Here is a 24,688-nt window from a genome sequence, read left to right as displayed (position 1 = left end):
TACCTGGGCATATCTTGGGTCTGCTGTGCCAGCTATGGGGACGTCTAGGGCTGCTGAGGCAGGAGGCCCGGGGCTGCGGACCACTCAAGATTTATTTTGCTGAGTGTATTCGTCCTGTGCCCTGTGGACTAATCCCCTCCACGAGGCCTCTGACGCCACCGATAGCCCACATCAATCTCTCGCTCCTCTAAACTCCTCTAGCATTATTTGTAACTTAAAAGAAAAAAAAAAAAAGACCAGACCTGTGATTTTGCTGGTAGATCACACTCCCAATGAGGAAATTCTGTCTAGCAGCCAACACTTGCTCTGCAAATTATAGTTGTGTCAGAGAGTCGCCCGGGGGCACGAGAGGGTGAGTGACTTATTCACTGCCACCCAGCCAGGATGTGTCAGAAGCAGGGTTTCCTGGCTCCCAGGCTAGCTCTCTAGCCACTAGGCATCACCACCTCTCCATCTGGGTTCCTTGTACCAAATGTGTGCGACATGCTCCGTCCACCGTAAAGCAGCCCATGAACGGCGGCTAAGATTATTTGATTGTTTTACTAGTGTTAGTTTTGTCTTTTCAGCTAGAGCATAACAGACAGAGCCAGGGACTAGAGTCAGGAACCCGGGCCCGTTAGGCAATCCATTTCACCTTCTTAGGCCTTAGTTTCTTCATCTGTGGAATGGATTGGGGGCTGCACCTTTCCTAAGCCTTTGATGGCATGGCATTGATCGTGTAGTTGGGAGATCCTGTTGTTTGTGAGCAAACACTGCATTTGTGGAGAAAGGGTTTAGGGAGAAAGCTGGTTTCTCTGGGTCTGGCCCCAAATCCAGGACCGTGGCCTGGTCAGCAACCACACCGAGGGGGGCTTCGGAAGGCACCCTCTTCCCTTTACTCCTGCCTCAGCGGCTCTGCTCAGTAAGCATCCCTCCTTCTAAGGAGATCAAGCCCTCTCCCGTCACCTCTCCTTCCACTCTTTTATCTATTTATTTGTTGGCATTTCGAATGATAATGCCACTGCCAACTCCAAGGCCCAGCAGCCCAGATGAAAGCCCACAGGATGGAAAGGCACGCTCGTTTCCAGACAGCCTGATGATGCTGGCTCTCTAGGGGCAAGAGAGGAGGAAAGGGAGGCTAATGCGTAGACCCCCTTCCTTACTTTCCGTCTTAGATCCAAGGCAGAAGAGTGGCAAGGGCTAGACAACGGGGGCAAAGTGGCTTGCCCAGGACCTCCCATTTCTAAGCTTGGCTCCATCTACTCAGCTACCTACTGGTCCCCCTCTCCCTCTTTTTTTTTTTCAAAAGGCAAACAGGGTCAGAGACACACACAGCAAGTAAGTACCGGAGCCTAGATTTGAACTTATAAAGATGCCTTCCCGATTCCAAGCCCAGTGCTCTATCTGCCGTGCTACCTAGCTGCCCTAAACTATCCTTTTCAAATGGCTCACTTCCCCAGCCTCATCCACAAGGGAAGGGATGGTGTCCACTGCCCAGGCGCCCTTTAGGGTCTAGCTTAGTGCCCTGCACGTAGTACGTGCTTCATAAAGGTTGAATCCTGTCCTTTGCCCTGCTCTCTGGTAGGCTTAACCATGGGAGAGAGGAGTTTTGGGGTGACGATAGAGGGCAATCAGGGGTGTCTAGTAAATGTTTAACAATTAGCTTTCTAAAAAAAAAGGCCTGACACACTTAAGTTGAACCTGCATTTTCTCTCTCACTTTCTTATGTCTGGACCATCCACAAAATAATAAATCAAACCCTGCTTTGTAGTGTTTGCCAATTTCTAAGGTGTAAATGCTCACACTGAAAATTTAACAGTCAACTTGTTTGGAGCTGACTTTAGCACCCTCATTGGTGGGGGGAACGACCATAAATGATAATCATCCAGGAATTTCTCTTTTTAAGAGAGAGCTTGGGCTCAGGGACTGTTTTTGTCTCTTTTTACCACCCCCAGTGATGAGTATAGTTCCTGTTGCTGTCTGGCTCCCTTTGGTACTCAGAAAGATGCTTCCACATGATCTCTGGAGGAAAGATCCTACAAGGTGATGACAATGATGCGGAAAAACTACCCCCATGGCATGTAATCCTTCCACATCACATTCTTCAACTCCTTGGTCTTCTCCCTTTCTCCTACTATAGTAGAAAGAATAATACATTTAAGGTTTGGAGACCTTGGATCTAGACCTTACTCTAGTTGTATGACCATGGACAAGTCATTTAACTTCTCTAAGTTTCAGGGAATATATATTCACTGCATATTTATTCAGGAAATGCAACACAATAATAGCTAGCACTTAGATAGCCTTTAAAGATTTACAAAGCCCTTTACAATATATCATTTCATTTGATCCTCATAACAGCTCTAGAGTATAGATGCTATTATTTTGCCTATTTTGCAGGTGAAGAAACTGAGGCTGAAAGGGGTTAGGTGACCAAGGTAGGATTAGAGACTCAAGTGTTTCTGACTTCATGTCCAGTGTTCTATTAACTAGGCCAGTGATGGGCAAACTTTTTAAAGAGGGAGCCAAAGGAAAGGAAATGCTCATCTGTCAGCCTATTTCTAAGGCAACTCTTTCAAAGTTTCATTGTGTTGTACCCTACTCACTGTATTTGTCAGATTAGGAATAATGTCAGGTGGCCGGATAGAACATTTCAGGGGGGCCACATCTGGCCCCCCCAGCTGTAGCTTGCCCATCACTGAACTAGGCCATCTAGGTGCCTAGCCTGATAGCATCTTTTCTCCCTTTACCCATAATTTTGAGGATCATATATATTTTGAAAATTATAAAATGCTTGACAACTTGAGGGAGGTATCTTTCCCCTTCTCCTCATTATTATTACAGCTCTTTGGGGAGACTTCCTCATGGGCTCATTCCCCCTTCTCAAAGAAGCTCCTTCCCTTCCCTACTTTTGGCCGCTCCCAGGTCTACTCTCCATCAATTACAGAAAACAGATGTGACATTCTGGTAAGAGTAATTGCTGGGTGCTTAAGCAGAGGGGAGGGGGAGTCTGGGTAGCAATGTTGGATTACAAATATTGTAAATGGGGCGGAAAAAAAGAAGGCGAGTGACCCGATGGGAACTTAGGGGCCACACCAAATTCTCTATGGTCTTATCTCCCCGGAAAAACTATGAGTCCCTGGAAAATAGGAGTTTGGGCTTTATCCAGAATTCTATTGCAGGGCTCTGTGCTTCCTCTTATTCTGTCCTCCCCATATGTATTTGGCAGAAATGAGGTGATCAGTAAATATTTGCAGAGTTGAACTTGACATCCCAATTTCAGGCTTTGGAATGAGGGACAGGAGGTCGTCTGAGTTCTTGGCAGCTGTCCTTAGCCCTTCCTGCCCTCTGCTGGGTCCTATTAAATTTATCTTTTCTTTTTTGAGGCTATAAACCCCAGTTGCTACTTAGAATTTAGGAAGAGAACAGGACCTGACAAGTCTGGGAAGAATGTCTACTTCCTTCCCCTTTTGCCCTCATCTGATTGGAATATTCTCCATGTCATATTTTCATGTTTAATGATACAACTGGATGGCTCCCCACCAGAGAGACAAGCTGGAGAATTTATCTCCTAATAAGCTCCTAATAGCTCCCAGAACCCCAGGGCTTGGGACCATGATGAAGGCACTCTGGTGGGTGGGTAGATGGGGGACAGAAAGGGCCCTGGAAGCTGGGTTCTTGCCGTTGACCGGTGGGGGCACTTCTGAACCTGGGGCAGCCCTGAAGCTACCTCTCTTAAAAAGTATGAATGCTTTTGAACTTAATGCTTTGTGGAATAGGAACAGGGACAACCAATAAGACAAAATTTTTGACTGATAAAGAGTATGTTGGCCTAAAGAGATCAACACCATGTAATGGGAAGGGTAGTTGGGCTGAAACCCATCAATCTCTGACTTTTCACAACCTGTGCGATCACCAGTGAGGTTTTTCTACCCTCTCTGTTTCCTGACAAAAAATGAGGTGGTTGGAATAGGTGATCTCTGAGGGCCTATCCACATCTAGCTCTATGGTTATGATTGTTTCTAAGGGTCTTCCCCACTTTAGCATTCTGTGATCTTGTGCTCTGAGAGAGAAGGCCATGCCTGCCACTCTCCCCCAATATTTTCCAATTCAATGCCTCACCTTGGAATAGGTGGCCCCATTCATGACCTCTCCTTTCCTCATCCAGATAATAGAGGCAGCTGGTTTGGCATTGTCAGCATGGCACGTGAGGTTGAGGGGGTCTCCCGCACGAAGACTGATCACTGGTCCTCCCAGGATGACTGGATCGTCAGGAGGCACTGTGGAAGGGAAGCATAATAGACAAATCAGGTTGAAGGCCAAGAAGTGACATTTTCCTTGAGTCTCATTATTTCTTTCTTTGAAGGAGGGTTAGCAATTTTTGGCTTTCTACAACATGACTTTGTCGGGCTACTCTAGCAAGAATATCCCCAGCATCTAGCATAGTGCCTAGCAAATAATAAGAATTTAATAAATGCTTGTTAAATGATTTGGATGGCCATATTCTTTTTGTTGGGTCGACTTCTTCAGAATGGGCTAAATAAAGCCTCATAATAACCGAATAGAAAAATAAAAATAGAATTTATGTGGAATGATCAAATATTTTCTACTTTCATATCCACGGAGAGTAGGGATGATCTTATTCTTTATATCTGAATGCACAGAGCCTAATACAATGCTTGGCACATAGAAGGAGTTTAATAAATGCTTGCTAAGTGACTGATCTCCACTTTAGAGAAGAAGTAGATGCTTTGCAAAGTTTGGGGTTTTGGTCAAGGTCATAGATGATGGTAATGTACATTATTAAAGACTAGAACCCAAGTCTCCTCACTCCTATACCAGTGCCCTTTCCATATATTAAAATATTAGACAGCATCCAGGGCTCAAGGCATGTCTACTCTCTTTCTTTTGTCTTCCCTGGAAAAATTACAAATGGTGCATATTCTTTCATACTTCTATCTCCTCAACTTCCTCTATTCTTATTCCCTTACTGCTTGCCCCAGAGTAAAGGAGTAGAGTCTGTTCTGTTGGCCTTGGATGGGCAACAGCCTTGGTATGGGCAGCAGCCTTTGATCTCTGCAGTACATTAGGAATGTCTAAGCCAGTAGCATTGGCCTAACATAAAGGGGGCACTCTCCTCTGGTTACTATGGATTACCATGGAGGAAGGGGGTCATAAAGCTTCAGTCAAAAGACTGGTAGCCTTGGACTAGACCCAGCAGTTTAGTAAGGATCCAGCTCCCTGGTATAAGGAGGATTCTTTACCCAGAGAAACAAAAATGGTGCAATGGATAGACTGCTGGACCTGGAGTCAGGAAGACCTGAAGGAAAACCTTCAGACACTTACTAGCTGTGTGATCCTGAGCAAATCATTTAACCTGTGATTCCCTCACTTTCTTAAACTGTAAACTAGTTATAATAACAGTACCCACTTCACAGGGGAGTTGTGAGGATGAAATGAGATAATATTTGTAGAGTTTAACACAGTTCCAGACACTAGGTACTTAATAAAAGTTCCTTTCCTTTCCTTTCCTTCCTTTCCTTCCTTTCCTTCCTTCCTTCCTTCCTTCCTTCCTTCCTTCCTTCCTTCCTTCCTTCCTTCCTTCCTTCCTTCCTTCCTTCCTTCTTGCCTCCTTGGCAGGGCCCCATTCAAGTCATGAACTTTTCCTGGAGCCTAAGATATGGCATGCGATAGCTTTGGGACCCCTAAACTATTTTCTCTAATGCTTCTTACTATCAGTAACCATGTTCTGTACCAGAGCCAGTTGGGTATTGAGAGGCAATATGGTAAGGTGGAAAACTCACTGGATCTGAAGTCAGGGAAATGCACTTTAAATCTTCACTCTTCTCCTTCCTACCTGTGTGACCTTGGGCAAGTCTCTTTAATTCTCTGGGTTTTATTTCCTCATCTGTAAAATGAGGGAGTTGTACTAGATGTTCTCTGAGGGCCCATATAGTTCAAATAATAATCTTTAAATAGAAGTCAGATCTCTTTGGGATTCATCATCTCTATTCTGTCTCCAGCCAGGACTCTCTGGCTAACCTGCCTGTCACTGTAACTAAATTCTAAATGGCTTTGGTGTTTTTCTCTTTACATTTTGGATGAGGAAGTATAACCCCTCAATGTTTCCAATATGAAATAAGTTGCTCTGATTCTCCCTACACTATTCTGTTCCCTTCTCCCTTCTCCAGCATCTACTCTCTTGGCTGGAAGAAGATGTCCTGGCCTTTCGAGGTCATCCAACCCCTCCCAGTTCTTTGCCTTTTCAACTAAGGTCTTGCTGGGAGGTCCCACAGCTCAGTGCAGATGGCCTCTGGGTGGAGCGGCCAGAGCCCCTGGGGGCTCAGCAGTAATGACAACCCACTGACCCAACACTTCTCCCAGCCTTTCATTTGGGGGCTTGCTAAACACTCATTAGTCCTTGGCTCGACTTCCCTGGGTTGGTCAGGGTTGGCCAGAGCCCCATGATCACAAGATGGTGCAGGCTGGGGAAGGAGGATAATGATGGGCTCTCATAAATGGGGGAGTGCAGAGCAGCTAATGATTTGTTCTCAATAATGGAAATTTCATCCCAATGATGTGGAGAAGCCCTTCCACTCCCCTCCAGAGAAGAGAACTGATCCACAGGGGAAAAGTGACTGGCCTTGACACGATCACAAAGACACAGGGCTCTTATTCCAATTCTCTCTTCTTGTTCACCTGTGTGGACCTGCCGCTCTCACCTCCCTAACTGGGGAACAAAGGTAGAGGGGCTCTAGTGGGACCTCAGTGAGCCCAGATTAGATCGGATAGCTGGGAACACCTAACTAGTATTTTACGGGGAAGAATAAGAGGCAGGGCTCTTGTCACCCTGTCATCCATGTACAACGGTGGTCTCTACTCCCCCTTCCCCCCAAGCCCTTGTCTTTGCTGCCTCCTGCAAAGACCACAAGTGCCCCAAATGAGCAAGCCTCTTGTACAAGTCCTTCTGAGACATACTCCAATGCCACCATCTCCCCGAGGGGCTGCTTCCTAGCGCATCGACCTGGGTCCTCATCCCCAACGTTGCCAAAGGATACTTGGAGGTATTTAATTCTCCCCAAACATTTCTCAATCTCTTTTCTGCTTGAGCTTCAGTCTATTGAATTAGAGGTAACAGAGACATGGGGATAAGGAGAGATTAGGCTGATGCACGCGCACACACACACACACACACACACACACACACACACACACACACACTCAGAATGGGTCCTGATTACATCTTCCCAAATAAGCGGTTATCATCCTGGTTATTCATGTAGGCATGCATTATTGATTGGCCCTCGGCTCATTACACACCAGATGGGGGTGAGAGTGGGAGTGAGGGGTGCGGATGGGGGATGGTGGCTGTGGGGGTGTGTGTGTCTGTGTGTCTGTGCAGCAGGAGGAGGAGGAAAGGCTGTGGGAGGATGCACCGGGCCCGTCAAACTGAATAGAAATCAACAGTCGTTCTCCACAGCTGTAACTTTACCGGAAGGAGAGCAACTCATTACCTCTCCATTCAAACTTGGGCAGAAGAGACAGGGAGAGGGAGGCAGCGGAGGGGGAGAGGAACAGTGGAACAGCCAGCAGAGAGATGCATTATTCATACATCACACTAGCTGGATTGGTTATTATCCTGTACCACTATAGAATTTGGTCTCCTAATTTTTAATCACAGGGAAGGTGGAAGCGTTAGCCTTTTGTGATTAATCCGAGGATAAAAATAGTTGCCTGTTTTGGTCGTGTGTTTGTTGTCAACCCGGGAAAACCGAATTAACCATTGGGTGCCCAAGGGGGCCCATATATTCAGTTCAAGTTCCATCCAGAAGAGAGAGCTAAAAGAATGCACCTGGGGGAGGTAACAGGCAGCGTGGAGTAATAAAAAGCACAGTTTGGCAATCAGAAGGGCCGGGTTAGACTCCCAGCTCTGCCATTTACCAGTTGTGAGACCTTAGCAAGTCATATAACAACAACAACAACAGCTTGAATTTAAAGAGTGCGTTGAAGTTCGCAAAATGCTCCATATAGATTGTCTCATTTGATCCTCACAACAGCTCTGTGAGGTAAGTACTATTATTACCTCCATTTTACAGATAAGGAAATTGAGGCTGAGAGATTGGTTTGGCCAGAGCCATATGCTAGTGTCTGAGGCAGGATTTGAACTCTGATCTTTCTATCTCCAAGTCTAAAAATGCACTGTCCATTTTATCATCTAATTAACTATTTAGCTTCCATAAATCTCAATTTCCTCATCTGTAAAGTTTGGAAAGATTTTGGGACTAGATAAGCTCTAAGATCCCTTCCAGTTCTAGCATCCTATGATTTTTAAGTTAGCAGCATCCTTGGCACAGGCTGATGATGTGAAGTGAGGAAAGCAGGGCTTGTTCTGGTTGCTTATGGGAAAAAAAGTCATTTTAATTAAGTCTCCACAGTCAATGCAATGGGGACCCTGATTCTTTGCAGAGGATTCTTTGCTATTATCCAGGACACAGATAGCTTGATATCTCCCACCTTTCTCCCACCACAGAGTGATGCCCTCTTCATTGACATTTCCCCATTCTGTTCCTTCCATCCATGGGAATGAAGGGAATGAAGGAGTCATGATGCTCTCTTTTCTTTCTTTCTTTCTTTCTTTCTTTCTTTCTTTCTTTCTTTCTTTCTTTCTTTCTTTCTTTCTTTCTCTTTTCCTCCCTTGAATCCTTCTTCTTCTCTCTTCTCACATAGCCACACCTCCTTGTCATCCCTCATTTGGACTATTAAAGTGGCCTCCTAAAGGACCTCTCTCCATATGTCTTTCTCCACTCTAACCCATGCTCCATAGGGATGCCAATGCGATTTTCCTAAAGCTCAGGTTTAACCACAGCAGTGCTCTTCTCAACAGACTCTAGTGGTTCCCTATCACATCCAGGATCAAACAGAAAACCCTCTGTTTGGCATTGAAGGCCTTTTACAATCTGTTCCAACCTATATTTCTATGATGTTAATCATTACTCTCCCTCACATACTGTACAGTCCAGAAAAGCCAGTCCTCCTGCCGATCCTCAGACACAACATTCTACCTCCCATCTTCATGCCTCTGCTTAGCCTGTCCTCCATACTTGTTGTTCATTCATTTTTTTCAGTCATGTTTGACTCTTCATGACCCCATATGGGGTTTTCTTGGCAATAATGCTGGAATGGTTTGCCATTTCCTTCTCCAGCTCATTTTACAGAAAGGAAACTGAGGCAAACAGGGTTAAGGGATTTGTACAAGGTCACACAGCTAGTAGGTGTTTGAAGTCAGATTCGAACTCAGGATTCTAGGTCTGGAACTCTACCCACTGTGCCACTTAGCTATCCTATTCCCCAGGCCTACCACAGACTTTCTCTTAACCGACACTTTTTTTTTTAAACTTTACCTTCCATCTTAGAATTAATATTGTTTATTGATTCTAAGGAAGAAGAGCTGTAAAGGTTAGGCAATGGGGGTTAAGTGACTTGCACAGGGTTCCACAGCTAGGAAATGTCTGAGTCCAAATTTGAACCCAGGATCTTCCATCTCTAGGCCTGGCTCTCAATCCACTGAGCTACCCAGCTGCCTGCCATAGTTTTTTTTAAAGCTCACCTTCAATTTCAGCATCTACCTGAGACCTTTCCTGATCCTCTAGTTGGTTCCTAGCACCCTCTGCCTAAATTATCTTGTATTTTTTTGCATATATTTATGTGGGTTCATGTTGTTTTCTTCAATAGATTATAAGCTCAGCGAGGGCAGGGAGTGTTTCAGCTTGCTCTTGTTTTCGTCCAGCCAAGCATTGTGCTTGGAATATAGCAGGCACTTAATAAAGTGCTTGCCGAGTGATGATGTGGTCCCAGACCAGGTGGGAAGGGAAGGGAGTCCACTATGAAATGCTCACGAAGTACCAGGCACGGCGCTAAGCATTTTACAAATATTATCTCTTTTGATCCAGCTTGGCCAAGATCACACAACTAGTGAGCATCTGAAGCTAGATTTGAAAGTCTTCCTGACTTTCCATTGCTGCACCCACTGAGCCACCTGGCTTTCTCTAGTCAGGCGACAAACTATTCTCTAACTATGCCTTCTCTGTCTTGCACTTCTGAGGTGGATTTTTTTTTTTGGACTGAAATATAAGCCATGACATTGATCTCTGCTGAAATTCAGCTTATTAGGTCCAGTCCAATACTCTAGCCAATTAAGATCTTTTTGGATCCTGACTCTGTTATCTGACTTTCTCACCCAAAGCTCTGGCACAGTTTTGGTCCTGGGGAGCACTGAGAGAACCCTTAGGTCACTCTGTTGCCTCTGGACAGGACTTCATTTGAACACATTTCACATGCTAATCCATCAGTTGGTCACACAGTGGATAGAGCATCTGGTGGAGATTCAGAAAGCCCCAAGGTCAAATTTGGCCTCAGATACTTCCTAGTTGTGTGACCCTAGGAAAGTCACTTTCCCTATTTGCCTCAGTTTCCTCACCTCTAAAATGAGATGGGAAAGGGAATGGCAAACCACTTTAGGACCTTTGCCAAGGAAAACCCAAATGGAGTCTTTTTTTTTTTTAAACTCTTACCTTCCATCTTGGAGTCAATACTGGGTATTGGTTCTAAGGCAGAACAGTGGTAAGGGCTAGGCAATGGTGGTCAAGTGACTTGCCCAGGGTCACACAGCTGGGAAGTATCTGAGTCCAGATTTGAGCCCAGGACCTCCCATCTCTAGGCCTGGCTCTCAATCCACTGAGCTATCCAGCTGCCCTCTCCCCCAACGGAGTCTTGAAGAGTCAGACATAACTGAAATGACTAAACAACAACCTGCAGTCAGTCAGTCAAGAAACATTTATTAAGTGCCAGTATGCGCCGGGCACTAAACTAACTGCTGAGGACACAGAGAGGCAAAAGACAGTATCTGTTCTCAAGAAGCTGACAGTCTAATCAGGGGGACCAAATACTATGTACAAACCAAACAAGCTATCTAGGGGACAAATCTGAAATAATCGATGGAGGGGTGTCACTAGAATTAAAGGAGATTGGGAGAGGCTTCCTGCGTAAGGTGGGGCTTTAGCTGGGATTTGAAGGGAGCCAGGGGAGAAATTTGAAGAAATCCCAGGCATGGGGGTCAGCCAGAGAAAATGTCCAGAGCCAAGAGATGGAGTGTCATGGGTGAGAGAGAGCCAGAAGGTCTGCAGCAAAGGATCACAGAAGACACTGGGGAGTTGGAGGGGGGAGACCTGTAAGAAGACCAGAAACATAGGTAGGAGATTCCTCTACTTTCCATCCAGAATTCTTCATTGAACAAGTTTTCATATGATCCGAGCTTCAGATCTTGGCCTCAGTGACTTGCTAAGGTCAGTTTGACTACATAGCCTCTAAGATCCCTTTTAGCTCTAAATCTATGAAAGTTACTATTTTTTAAAAAAGCCTTACCTTCTGTTTTAGAATCAGTATTAAGCATTAGTTCCAAGGCAGAAAAAAGGTAAAGGCTAGGCAAATGGGGTGACTTGCACAGAATCACAAAGCTCAGAAATATCTGAGGACAGATTTGAACTCAGGACCTCCCATTGCCAGGCCACCTAGCTTCCCCAAGCGTTATTTTATAAGTGGTAGTGAGTAGTTGAATAAGGATATAAGCTCAGACCTTTTGATTTGACTATCCTAAGCTTCCTTTCTATATCTTGGAATCATACAGAAATTATAGAGATAAAAAGGAACTCAGAAGGCATTTAGCTTAACACTCACTTTATAGACAGGTAAGCCAAGGACTGGAGAGAAGAGGTTACTGCTCAGGGTCACATAGGGAGTAAACACACAGGTCCTTGGATTCCAATGATCCATTCACTGTGCTTTGATATTTCAAAGGCTAATGATTATTCATGTGGGACTCTTGTGAACTCAATAATAGCATGGTCACTGTGGAAGATGGAGTAGCTTTTCCTTCTTTCCCTTCTTTCCTTCTTTCCTTCCTTCCTTCCTTCCTTCCTTCCTTCCTTCCTTCCTTCCTTCCTTCCTTCCTTTCTTTCTGTCATCTGGCAGAGCCATAGATACTCTGATGGATCTCTTGCCACTAGGATCTGATATCTAGATCTGGAAGAGAGCCTCAGGGCTCATTCATTTTACAGGTGAGAAAGCTGAGGTCTAGGGAGATGATGACCAGCTCAAAATTTCACAGGCAAAATGTGTTAGAGGTGGGATTTGAATTCTGATTCTGTAGGACAAAGTGTTTATTGAATGAATGAATGAATGAGTGGATGAATGAATATATCAATGAAAGTCTCTTCCTAGTCTTAACAGCTAGTGTTTCCCAAACTCACTTGGTCATGGGACATTTTTGGACTTGAAATATATTGGTGGAAAAGCTGGTATGAGGACTTGGGGCTTATGGAATTCCCCTTAGGAGAGAGGGGGAAGGATCAGGGAGACTGAGAATCAAAAGAGAAATTTAGCTTATCCTGAGCTTGGAAATTTGGTATATGGAGGAAACCATGAACAAGCATTTATTAAGTCCTACTAAGGCAAAGACAAAAATGATTTTGTTCGACTTGTACTTTAGCCAATGAAAGAGATGAAATCTGGAAGTTAGAAGTAGGGATGATTTTTCTTAGTGGAAATGCTCAGGAGAGATGAAGAAGCATGGAGGTCAGCACTGAAGGCATGATGCCACACTCTCAGAGAGATAGCATGGCATCACCAGATGACATCTGAGGACCTTCCACATGGAGACCCTCGCCCTCCCTATGTGTGCTCCCATACATGAGTGTCCATTCTCCCCAGTGATGGCAAGTGTACCTGTGGGAAATTGTGACCCAGGTTTATTGAGGGGAATATTCCACTGTTATTTTTCTTACTATGCTATTTCATGAAATGCCTTTGCTTTGAACTAATCACATCCCTCCCCTCTCCAGCTAACTTGTAAAACAGTAAACACTTGAGGAGTCTTATGAGATATGGCTGTGAGTAGTTGTGCCATCACAGGGTATCTACAAACCTGGGGGAATTTTGTTTTGGGGGTCCAATGTGGTAGGGGAAGGGATTCCAGGTGCTACATACTCATTTTGCAGATAGAAGGTTCTTAGTAAATATCTGTTGAATTGAATCAAATTGAAATTCATGTTCTGGAAAGATCTCTGGATTTGTGGTCAGAGAATCTGAGTAGAATCTTGGATCTGTATGTCTTCCCATAAGTCACTTGACCTACTTGAGTTTCACTTTCCATCCACAACCCAAGTATTGGATTAGATGATCTCTAAGGTCCCTTCCAGCACTAAATCTTACAATCCGATGATTGTCCCACTTTTAGGACCTTATTTTTCAATTCCTAACATCTCCATAACAATCATGAATTTTATCTATATAGGGACAGCTAGGTGGTAAAGTGAAAAGAGTGCCAAGCCTGAATTCAAGAAGACTCACCTTCCTGAATTCAAATCTAGCCTCACACACTTACTAGCTATTCGATCCTGGGCAAGTTACTTAGCTCTGTTTGCCTCAGTTTCTCCACCTATAAAATGTGCTGGAGAAGAAAATGGCAAAGCCACTCCAGGATCTTTGTCAAGAAAACTCCAGATGAGGTTACTGAACAAAACAAAATACAGGGGTGCATGTTACCTTGTGGCAAAACATGGTAATTATAGGCTAAAAAAATACACAGTGTGTGGGCTGCTAGGGTGGGGGAATAATTTTTCACCCATCTGTTCTCAAGCAATTTCCAAAAAACAAAATAAAAAAACAACACAAAACCCCAACAAACTAAACAAACCATATATATGTATACATGTATAAAATGACACATTTCATAAATATATATTTCTGGAAGATATCTATTCATTCACTTCATTCATTCATTCAATTATTATTTAACAAATATTTATTAACTAGAAAAATTAAGAAGCTTAGGTAAAATATAGTCCCTGTCCCCAAGGAATTTACAGTCTAATAGGGAGATGAAAACACGTGGCAAATGCATTAAGAAAATTATCCACAAGTTTCCCTGTGAGGTCTTCTAGGGAAAGTCGTCAGAATGGAAGGGTTAGGAATGGGATAAGGAACTGTGAGGGCTTCTTAGAGGAGGCTTCTTCTACTTGCTCTGATCTTGGGATCTCCTTTACCAGGGAACAAAGTCTTTCAATTCCATCTTCTACAGGTAGCCTTTCTCAACCCTTCTTAATTCCAATACCTTCCCTTTTAATTATTTCTTATTTGTGTTTTATATAGTTTCTTTGTACATTTCTTTGCTCATTGTCTCCCCCATTACCTTGCTGTCTTTGAGGATAGGAACTGACTTTTTCCTCTTTTTCAATCTGAAGCACTTAGCCAAGTACTTGGCACCTAGTACAGATGCTTAATAAATTTTATTGACTTACTATTGACTGGCTCATGTCTCAAGGAAAAATGGGGCAAGTGCAATTATTTTTGGGAGAGAGAATACCTTTAAATTGCCTAAATATATTTGCTAGGGTTAATTTTCCTTTTCTATTTTAAGTATTTTCTTGATGCTTTTCCCCCTTTCTTATATTATTATAATTCTTAGTTATTCCTTTTACCTCTCTTTGCCCTACCCAATAGGATCTTCCCATGTAAAAGAGAAGTTTGTTCAGTCCCTTTTTAGTTGTGTCCAGTCTTTGTCACCCCATTTGGGATTTTCTTAACAGAGACACTACTGTAGTTTCCATTTCCTTTTTTAAAAACTCTTTCTATAGATAAGGAAACTGAGGCAAACAGAGTTAAATGATTTTCCCAGAGTCACTTAGCTAGTAAGTGTTTGAGGCTAGCACTCTATGCACTACTTCACTTAGCTGCCTCCTCTGAGTTCCCTTACAACTCTGCAACTATGATCCAATAAATCTCTGACGGTATGAACCAATCAATTTGCTTTTACAAAGACTGCTATTTTGTTAATAAATAAATATTCACATGTAACCCTAGATTGCCTTAAAATTCAAATGTAGAGAGAGTGAATATATGCTTATTAATTGACTGAATATAGTAATGAGTCAAGTGGTAGGCTGAGTAACTATGTTTTTTTCCTATAACACAGAAAAAACTACTACAAATAATTTTGACATATAGGAACTTTCCTTTTATCTTTGACATCATTTATGGATATACCTAGTAGACATACTGATTACTACATTGAAAGTTATATAAAGTTTTCTAGTCTAATCCCATTTTGTTTTTGAGAATTGATTCATTGTTCCATCAACCATGTACTTATCTTCCCATACTCTCCAAAAATTACTAAATAACCCCAAAACAGTTGCCATTTTTGCCAATCTGATGGGTGTGAGTTAAAATTTTGGAGTTATTTTAGTTTGTATATTCCCTATTATGAATGGTTTTTATTATTCTTTTATATGGTTTTGGTAGTTTGTATTTCTTCTTTTAAAAACCACCTGTTCCTATTATTTGACCACTTGTCTGTTGTCTCCTGTTAAAATGTATGTCTAGCAATTCTTTCTATAGCTTAGAGATAAAATTTTAGAAAAGAACCTGCTAAATTGCAAAAAAAATATCCACAACCAACATTTCTTATAGATGCATTAATTTTGTTCTTGAAATTAAAAATAATAGAATAAAAATTGTCTATTTTATCTTTTAAAACTACTTTTGTCTCTATTTTGATTAAGATTTGTCCCCTAGTCACAGTTATATAAAGTACAACTTTTCCCTTATTCTCTAGTTGTTTTTTGAAATGGCCTTATACTTTTAGGTTGAGAATCCATTTGGAAATTGTTATGGAATGTGTTGTAAAGTGTTGGTCTAACCCCAATTTCTGCCAAACTGCTTTCCAATGATTGTCAGATAGGTGGTCTTTGTCTTAGTAGCTTGTGTTCTTTGGTTTATTGAATGCCAGGTTACTAACATTTGATTGTTTCTTAGTCTTGTTTGCCTAGTCTATTCTGTTGGTTAACTTTCCTATTTCTTGCTTTTTTTTTTTTTGGGTCAGGAAGAACTTGTTTTTGAAGATTATTGTTTTATTTTATTTTATTTTATTTTATTTTATTTTATTTTATTTTATTTTAAACCCTTAACTTCTGTATATTGGCTCATACGTGGAAGAGTGGTTAAGGGTGGGCAATGGGGGTCAAGTGACTTGCCCAGGGTCACACAGCTGGGAAGTGTCTGAGGCCGGATTTGAACCTAGGACCTCCCATCTCTAGGCCTGACTCTCAATCCACTGAGCTACCCAGCTGCCCCTAGATTATTGTTTTATGATATAATTTGTGGTCTAGCAATGGTAAGCCCCTTCTATTCCTCTGTTTCTCTCCTCTATTTCCCTTGAAATCCTGACCTCTCTTTCCAGATGAGTTTTGTGATTATTAGCACAAGTTCCAAATGGATACTCAGCTTTATATAAATGACCACACCCAAAAACAATTATAGGAAAATGCAAGGTGGTACTTTGTACAATTGGGACTCAGGGGCAAATTCTTAATCAAATAAGTGATAGGGGTTATCTTTAAAGACAAAACACACAATTTCGATTATATAAATTAAAAAGATTTTGCAGGAACAAAACAAATGTAGCACTATAGAAATTAATTCCATTGCACTTGGATCAGTGTGGCACTAAACCTGTAAATTAATTCAGATACTCTCATCATTTTCATTATATTGGTATAGCCTTACCATGAATAATGAATGTTTTTCTCCGATAATTTGTCTTTATTTTTGTTAAGTGTTTTGTAGTGGTAGCCATGTAAGTCTAAAGCATATATCTCGGTAGGCTAACTACCAGATATTTTATGCAATTGACTTATTTTGGATGAAATGTTTTCTATCTCTTTCTGTGTTTTCTTTTATGTGTTTCATGTGTCTATGTCTCCTCTTCCCATTTAGATTATAAACTCTTTGAGGCCAGGCACCCTTACACTTATTTTGCATGTTCTACAATGGTCTAGAAAGGTGCTTTGTGTTACACTTAGATAGCTCTATCCATCTATGTTTTTATTGGTGTGGGTGCTCTCTTTACTGAAGTAGACTCAATCTCTTCATGCCTTTTCATTTTGTAGAATCTTTTTTGTCTTTCCTCATATCCTCCATAGAAAATCTCCTCCACATTCTAGAATTTTTCTTATTTTTTTAATATCCTGGGAATACCAATATACCATTCATTTTCACTCCTTGGCCAATTGATTCTTTTTTCTGGTCATACATGTATTTGAAAGAGTCTTTTCTTAAACTGAATTAATTTTTTTTCAATGAACAAAAATCTATATAGCTCCAATTTAACCTGCTTAAATATAATTGTTTGCATTAGACTATGAGCTCTCCGAGAGGGACTATTTTTATTGTTCTTTGTGTCTTGATCGCTTAGTACAGTATCTGACACATTGTGAGGCTTGAAAAAAGATTACTGATTTGATTTTTGTCCCTCCATTGAAAAAAAAGAAAGAAAAAACCCTTACTTTCTGTCTCAGAATTAATACTAAGTATTAATTTCAAGGCAAATGAGCAGTTTAGGATAAGTGGGTAATTGGGGTTAAGCGACTTACCCAGAGTCACACAGATAGGGAACTCCCAAGTCCACATTTGAACCCAGATCCTCCTGATTTCAGGCCAGTGTTCTATCCATTGGGCTACCTAGCTGACTTTTGGGTCTAAAATCTTGTGGTCTTTTGATACTGAGAGTGTTCCTTTTTTTCTTTTCTCCGAGGAAAAAAGTACAGATTCATGTAGACTAGAAGGGATTAAGAATCAGGTCAGTGCCTGATATAATCTAATCCTGGCATCATCCCATTACAGAATGTCCCTTAGAACCACTTTGATCTATGAGATCCTGCCTGTGCTGGGAGTCACCCAGAGGGACACTCCTGGGGACTGGGGACCACTGAGGGAGGCCTAATATTTAGTTGAATATTTTAAAAGGTATTTTATTATTCAGAGGACTGTTCTAATACTGTTATTATTGACCTGCATTGACATTGCACAGCACAAATGAGATTGGTCAGACATTAAGAACTTGCTATGTATCAGGTGCTGTGGCATGTGAATCAGCCATTACTTTTTGGTTGTGTGAAATAATGAAGATAAAGGATTTTTCGTATTTTAAAGTACTTAGTTGCTATGGTTAATTTTGTCATGACTTCACATATCTAGATAATAACTCTTCAGATTTATAAATGGCTTCATGGTCACCAAGTATTTTATATACATTTTGTCAACCGAGTCTCACAACAACTCTGTGAGGTTGTTAATGAAAAGTATTTCTATGCCCATTTCACAGATGAGAAAATTGTCACAGAGAAACTAAATACCATGCTTATGGTTACACAGCCAATATGTTTTCAGAACTGAGACTTGAACCTGTCTATCTGATGACAAGTCCATTATTATTTCTATTTCTGCACTTTGTTGGCTGTTGTTATTCAGTTGTTTTTTCAGTCAAGACCAACTCTTCATGGTCTTATTAGGGATTTTCTTGGCAAAGACACCGAAGTGGTTTTTCCATTTTTTTCTCCAGCTCATTTTACATATGAGGAAACTAAGGCAGGCAGGGTTGAGTGATTTGCCCAGGGTCACACAGCTAGTAAAGTGTCTAGATTTGAATTCAGGAAGATGAGTTTTCCTGACTTCAGACCTGGCACTCTTATCTGATGCATCACTTTACTGCCCCATTATTCTTTAATACTACCCATTATTCTTTCTAGCTCTATGCCTTGTTGGCTGCTACTGGTGGAGAAACTGCAGGAACACACTGATGACTAAAGTCATTCTGGGCAATCAGGTTATCAGAGAGGCCTCTGTTGCCTGGTCTTTGCTTCTTGGAAAAGTGCAAAATATGCTGCCAACTGTCCTAAGCTCCAGTAGAACTCTCCGCGTCAGGACTCCACTTCTCGCCTCATTACCAGGCTCCTTCACTTCTGGCCAGTCCCTTTCTCTCTTGCTTCAGCGCACCTCTACTAGCTCACCCAGAGTCTGTGCTCAGCAGTCTCTGCTGTCAGCCTAGCTTGTTGGTACTGTAAATGCCCTCGATCTATTGAATGGGCCTTCACCTTCCCTTCCCTCTCATGCTCTCCTCCAGAGATTGCTCTTATCTGGGCTGACATCCCTGTTATGAGGACCCCAATGAGTCCCAGGTAGCTCTCCCCGCAGGGTCAATGCCTTCTTCATTCAGGCACACTTTCTATACTCCTGCCTGATTTTCCAGGCTCTTTCCATCTGGCTAGAGACATCAGGACATTAATTCAATCCTTCACGGCCCTTCGCTTACATTACAGGACAATTCTATTTGTGCTCTGATTTGATAACTATCAACTTGGGCAATGGGGGGTTGGGATGAACTAAGCTGCCCCTCCTGTGTCCCCAGCCTCCTGTTCATTGTATACATCTATGTCTTCTGTTCAGGGAATTTGGAGCCTCGGAGGCGTTTAACCCATCTGTTTAAGGCAGCCGTTTTCTTCATATTGGAATAGGAGTATAGGTTGTAGAGATGATTTTTCTCCCTTTCTGATGCTTTTCTCCATCTCTTCCATTTTACAAATAGGTAAACCAAGGCACAGGAAATTGGCATTCTTACAGACACAGTAAATCAATAGGAGTTAAATTCTAGGTTAAATCTAGGATGCAGCCAGCTAGTTTTAATTCACTTAGCTTAGCACAGGCTGTTGAACTTGGAGTCATGACACCCAAGTCAAATCCCAACTTTGTTGTCCATATGACATGGGGCAAATCAGTTAACTTCTCTGGGTCTCAGTTTCTTCATCTGTAAATAAAGGGATTGGATTAGGTCACCTGGGAGATCTCTTCCAGCCCAAGATTTACGGTGCTGGAATCCTAGTGACCAAGGCCCTTTTCTTCAGGTCACAGAACTGTCCCCAAGACTACAAGGGCAGGAGATCTCATAACCTAGGCCACTAGCGACCAAGAGAATTACTTTGTTAGGATTAGAGCTTCTGATGTCAACTTTCAGCCAAACTGTGCTTTGTTTGGAGCCTTCATCATTATAGTTGATATAGCAAAGCTGTGCTCTGACCCTTAGAATATTCTCCCCTTGTTATACAACCTGTCTCAGAGGCCAGAGGTTAGTTGTTTGAGGAAGAACTCATGAGATGGAGAAACTGCCTTTTTGCTATTCCAGCATCTCCTTTGGCTTTTGCTCACTTTGTTGGCTTGAGGATTAAGAGCTCTTTCTTTCCATTCACCCTGCTTCTGAGACTTTCAGGAGTCACTTAAGATGGCTCATTCATAAGATCATTTCATGAAAGCACGATAGAACAGGGGAAAAATAAGGAAGCCTGACACTAGCATCCAGGCTCCTGATGTAAGCACTGACAATAACCCTTGTACTAGGCTTTGCTTCCCAGTGTCACAGTGCCAGGCAAAACCCTGACTTTCAGAGGGATTAGACCAATGGTTACAACTCCTGCCTCCTCCCTTCCGTGCCAAGCAGTCCACCCTGCAAGGGTGAGTGAGAACTACTTAATTTCAGGAGGAGCCTGGGAGTCATAAACATTAGAGATTTAATCACGCAGTAAAGAGGTACAAGCTCAGTGGTTTGGTTATTTCTCTACTTGTGAATAGTGTGTTGGGACCCATTTGCTTACAAGAGAAGATCCACATTGTTCTTGGCTATGGTGCACGGCTCAAGGTAATTCTGTGTTCCTGGGAGGGCTCAGATTCCCTTCTTAGCATGGCGGCTTCCACCATCTGTCAAAGTCTTGGGGATATTTGTCTTATTCTCCTAACTTCTGATCTAATTTGCTCTCTTTTGATGCTGTTACCCAAAGTTTCCAGGGAATGAATACTCAAGCTAGTTTGATTTTTAAGGGGGCACACACCCTTACTCAAGGATATGCAGAGAACATCGAGTCCAACCATTTGTTCTAAGTTAGACTCTTGTTTATTCATTTCATACGTATTTTATTAAAACATTTTTTTGCTAGCATTTTATTTAAAATTCTTGCATCTACCAGTCATTTCAGTTGTGACCAACTTTTCATGATCTCATTTGGGGTTTTTATTGGCAAAGATACTGGAGTAGTTTGCCATTTCCTTCTCCAGCTCAATTTACAGATGAGGAAACTGAGGCACACAGTGCTAAGTGCCTTGCCCATAGTTACACTGCCAGTAAGTGCCTGAGGTTGTATTTGAAATCAGGAAGATGAACCTTCCTGACTCCTAACTCCAAGTTAGACTATTTCAAGATAACTCATGGATGGAAAACACACAAAACTAGGTGAAGGGGCCTCTGTTATTACACTGGATTTGATATTAATTCGCTTTATGAACTTGGGATCCAGTCAGAGCCAGCAGGGACTTCCAAGGTTTCTCATCCCTCAGTTTGTAAAGGAGGAAAGAGACAGTGAGTTTCAGACATATATCATATATCAGGTCAAACGTCAGCCCTGGATTTCTCCCATCATCTGCCTCCTTTGCTCATACTCATGAGATGCCGAATGCAGCTGGGGAAAGTCCCACAATCATGCTGACCAGAAACACTACACATTCACATTACTCAACCTCACCTGGGCTCTCACGGGAGCAAGGCAATCTTTTAATTCCTCTTTCATTGATTCCCTATCTCATTCCCTACAGAATCCATTCCAGACCTTCTCTTCCCTCCTCATGTCTCCTACATCTCTCCTTCTCCCACCCTTTGGGCTCTTACTTCACGGAGACAATTGAGGCCATTTGATCCAAGCTCCCCTTTCTTGCCTAGATCATTGCAATCGCCTTTTAATTAGTTTCTAGGTCACAAGCCCCTCACATTAGTTTAGTCTCTATGCTGCTGCAAAATACTTTTCCTTAAAAAACATTTAAAACTTAAATGAACATTTTTCCAAATATCCTTTTTCTTTCTCTTCTACCTCCCCACTCCCATATGCATAGTTAAATCAAACCAATTTCAGCACTGGTCATGTTTAGAAAATATATGCCTTGTTCTTTCACCCTGAGGCCATCACCTCTCTGCCGGGAGGTGGGTAGCATGCTTCATTATTAGTCCTCTGGATTTGTGGTTGTGAGATCAATTGCATTGATTGGAGTTTGTAAGTCTTTCAAAGTTGTCTTTACAATGTTGTTGTTATTGTATAAATTATTCTCCTGGTTCTGCTCAATTCATTTTATATCACTTCATAAATTCTTCCTAGATTTTTGTGACTTCCATAATTTCTTATAGAATAATACTATTCCACTACATTCATATGCCATAATTTTGTTCATTCATTCTCCAAATGATGATGTGATTTTCTTTTCTTTTAAAAGCTTTGCTCTCTCTCTGAGTAACAACTTTAAGACAGAAGGACAAGGGCTAAGCAAACAGGGTTAAGTGACTTGCCCAGGGTAACACATCTAGGAAGTGTCTGAAGCCAGATTTGAACCCAGGTTATCCTGACTCCAGGGCTGGTTTTCTATCCACTGAGCCACCTAGCTATCCTAAAGGTTTTAGTGAAACTTCTTTTTTTCTGCATGTAATTTCCCTTAGGTGCAGATCTGACTTCCTTATCCATTTCCAGTGTCTTCCTCTTACTGGGGATATAAAGCCCAATACAATTTGGCCCCACCTATACTTCCAGCCTCTCTGGACATTATTCCCTCTGAGGTCCATTCAAGATAATCTTTCCTTTCACTTACTATTTCTGTGCCTTTGCAATGGCTGCTCCCCATACTTGGAACACACTTCCTCCTTCTCTCCTTCTTACAGAGAATTCCTCTCTTACTTTAAAATACAACTCAAGGGCAGTTAAGTGGCCCAGTGGATTTAGAACCAGGGCTAGAGATGGGATGACCTGGTCTCAAATCTGGCCTCAGACACTTCCTAGCTGTGTGACCCTGGGCAAGTCACTTAATCCCAATTACCCAGCCTTTATACTCTTTTGTTTTGGAACTAACCCTTAGTACCAATTCTAATACAGAAGGTAAGAATTAAAAAAAGATATGGCACAAGCACATCTCTTGCCCTAAAACCTTTCCTGATCTTCCCACCCCCAAACTACTTGGCTTATATTTGTGTCTTTTCATTGACATATAACATATATTAATGATGTATGTATTTAGACAAGAGGTCCTAAAGTCTTAGTGCTGTTTTAGACTATAAAGGCTGAAGATTACCCTGAGACTTTTGGGACAACCTGTCCATGTACTTGATGTACTCTGCATATGTATCTCCCACACTAAAAAGTAATTTGCTTTTTTTTTGAGGAAGAATGTTTCATTCTTTGTACTTGAATCCCCAGTGTAATACATGGCACATAGTAGGAGCTTAATAAATCTTGTTTGATTAATTGCTTCAAACCTCAAATCTGATGCTTTTTGCACTATGCTTTCAGAGTGCCAGTTTCCTTCTCTATAAAACGAAGAGGTCTGGTTTCAATGATTTTTAAGGTTCCTTCCAGATCTAACATTCCAGAGCTGGTGTTGGGGTGGGGTAGGTTGAGAGAAGAAGATATTGCTATGAAGAAGGCATTACAATGTATTGATAATATCATCATTTTTACAAATGAGTCAGTTGAGGCTTATGCATTGACTTGCTCAAGATCCCATGGCTAATAAGTGTGAGAGCCATAATTCAAAATGAATACTCATAAATCTAAATCTTGAGAATCTTTTCTCCTATACTGCATGTATTCTTACTCCAGTAGCCCCATCAAGCACCTTTCTGGGCTCCTCAGATGAGGCAAACGAGGCAAATTTTTGTTCTTTTCCCCTCCCTGCAAAGGGAGAGCAATAGTATCCTGTTTATTTCTGATTAAATGCTGAGAGATGGTCTATTTGAACTCAATGCTGGGGAGCTGCTTATTGCTTGATTGATTGGTTCATTAATATAGAAGAGAGAAATCAATCAACAGGGCAGAGCATGAGACAGAAGCAGAGGATGATAGGGTGGAAGGAGGAGTGAAGAGCTGTGTGTGTGTGTGTATGTGTGTGTGTGTGTGTATGGTTGCCTTTGTAGCTGAAGGGAAAGGGTGTGAGTTTGTTATCAAAACATGAAATTACTTGGCTCAGTCACTAGAGGGAGAAAACATGCTGGATTGAGCAGATTGGGTAAAAATTGCCAAAAAAAAAATCATTGGCTTTTGTGAGGTTTGGGAGAGGAAGGAAAGAGGGAGAAAATGGAGGGAAGGAGAGGAAGAAACAAGAAAGAAGGGGAGAAAAGAGACTATTCTGACCTTTTTGTGGGTCTTCTGGTATCTGAGACTTGGGTTTTAATTCTGATACTGTCAGATATATAGTGAAATGCGTAGAATTGCAGAATTTCAGAGTTGGAAAGATTCTCTAAGGTCATCTAGTTCAAAATGGACTGAAGAAGAATTCTCTTTATGCCATACCTGACAAGTAGCCAACCAGTCTTTTCTTGAATATGTCCTCTGATGGAGAGCCCATCTACTCTTGAGGCTGCCCATTCCACTTTGGACAGCTTCAATTATTAGGAAGCTTTTTTTCTCCCTACAAACTCAAATCCACCTCTGAAACTTCCATCCCCTGCTTTAAAGGCTCTGGGGCCAAGTTGTCTCTGGAGTGCCTCATTCTCTGAGGCTCTGGAGAGGTTCTTTAGGGCCAAGTCTAATCTTTTATTTTGATCCATATGACTGGAAGAAATCTTAGAGATCTAGTTCAATCCCCTGTTACAGATGAAGAAACTAAATTCCACAAAGGGAATAGTGCCCAAGGAGACTATTTATTACTTTCTTTTCTTTTCTTTTCTTTTCTTTTCTTTTCTTTTCTTTTCTTTTCTTTTCTTTTCTTTTCTTTTCTTTTCTTTTCTTTTCTTTTCTTT

At 41.8% G+C, this 24,688-nt stretch overlaps 1 protein-coding gene across 1 annotated transcript in view; it reads right to left on the bottom strand.

Moving 5' to 3' along the window:
• Nucleotides 1-24,688, bottom strand: part of KIRREL3 (kirre like nephrin family adhesion molecule 3) — a 208,830-nt gene that overhangs the window by 53,986 nt on the left and 130,156 nt on the right. The window contains exon 5 of the mRNA XM_044668979.1: nt 4,102-4,259. Coding sequence (XP_044524914.1) covers nt 4,102-4,259 — 158 coding nt within the window. The remainder of the gene's footprint in view (nt 1-4,101; nt 4,260-24,688) is intronic.

This window comes from Gracilinanus agilis, chromosome 3, assembly GCF_016433145.1.
Source record: "Gracilinanus agilis isolate LMUSP501 chromosome 3, AgileGrace, whole genome shotgun sequence".
NCBI lineage: Eukaryota > Metazoa > Chordata > Mammalia > Didelphimorphia > Didelphidae > Gracilinanus > Gracilinanus agilis.
The sequence above is the reverse complement of the archived record's forward strand: the minus strand, read 5'-3'. Positions and strand labels throughout refer to the sequence as shown.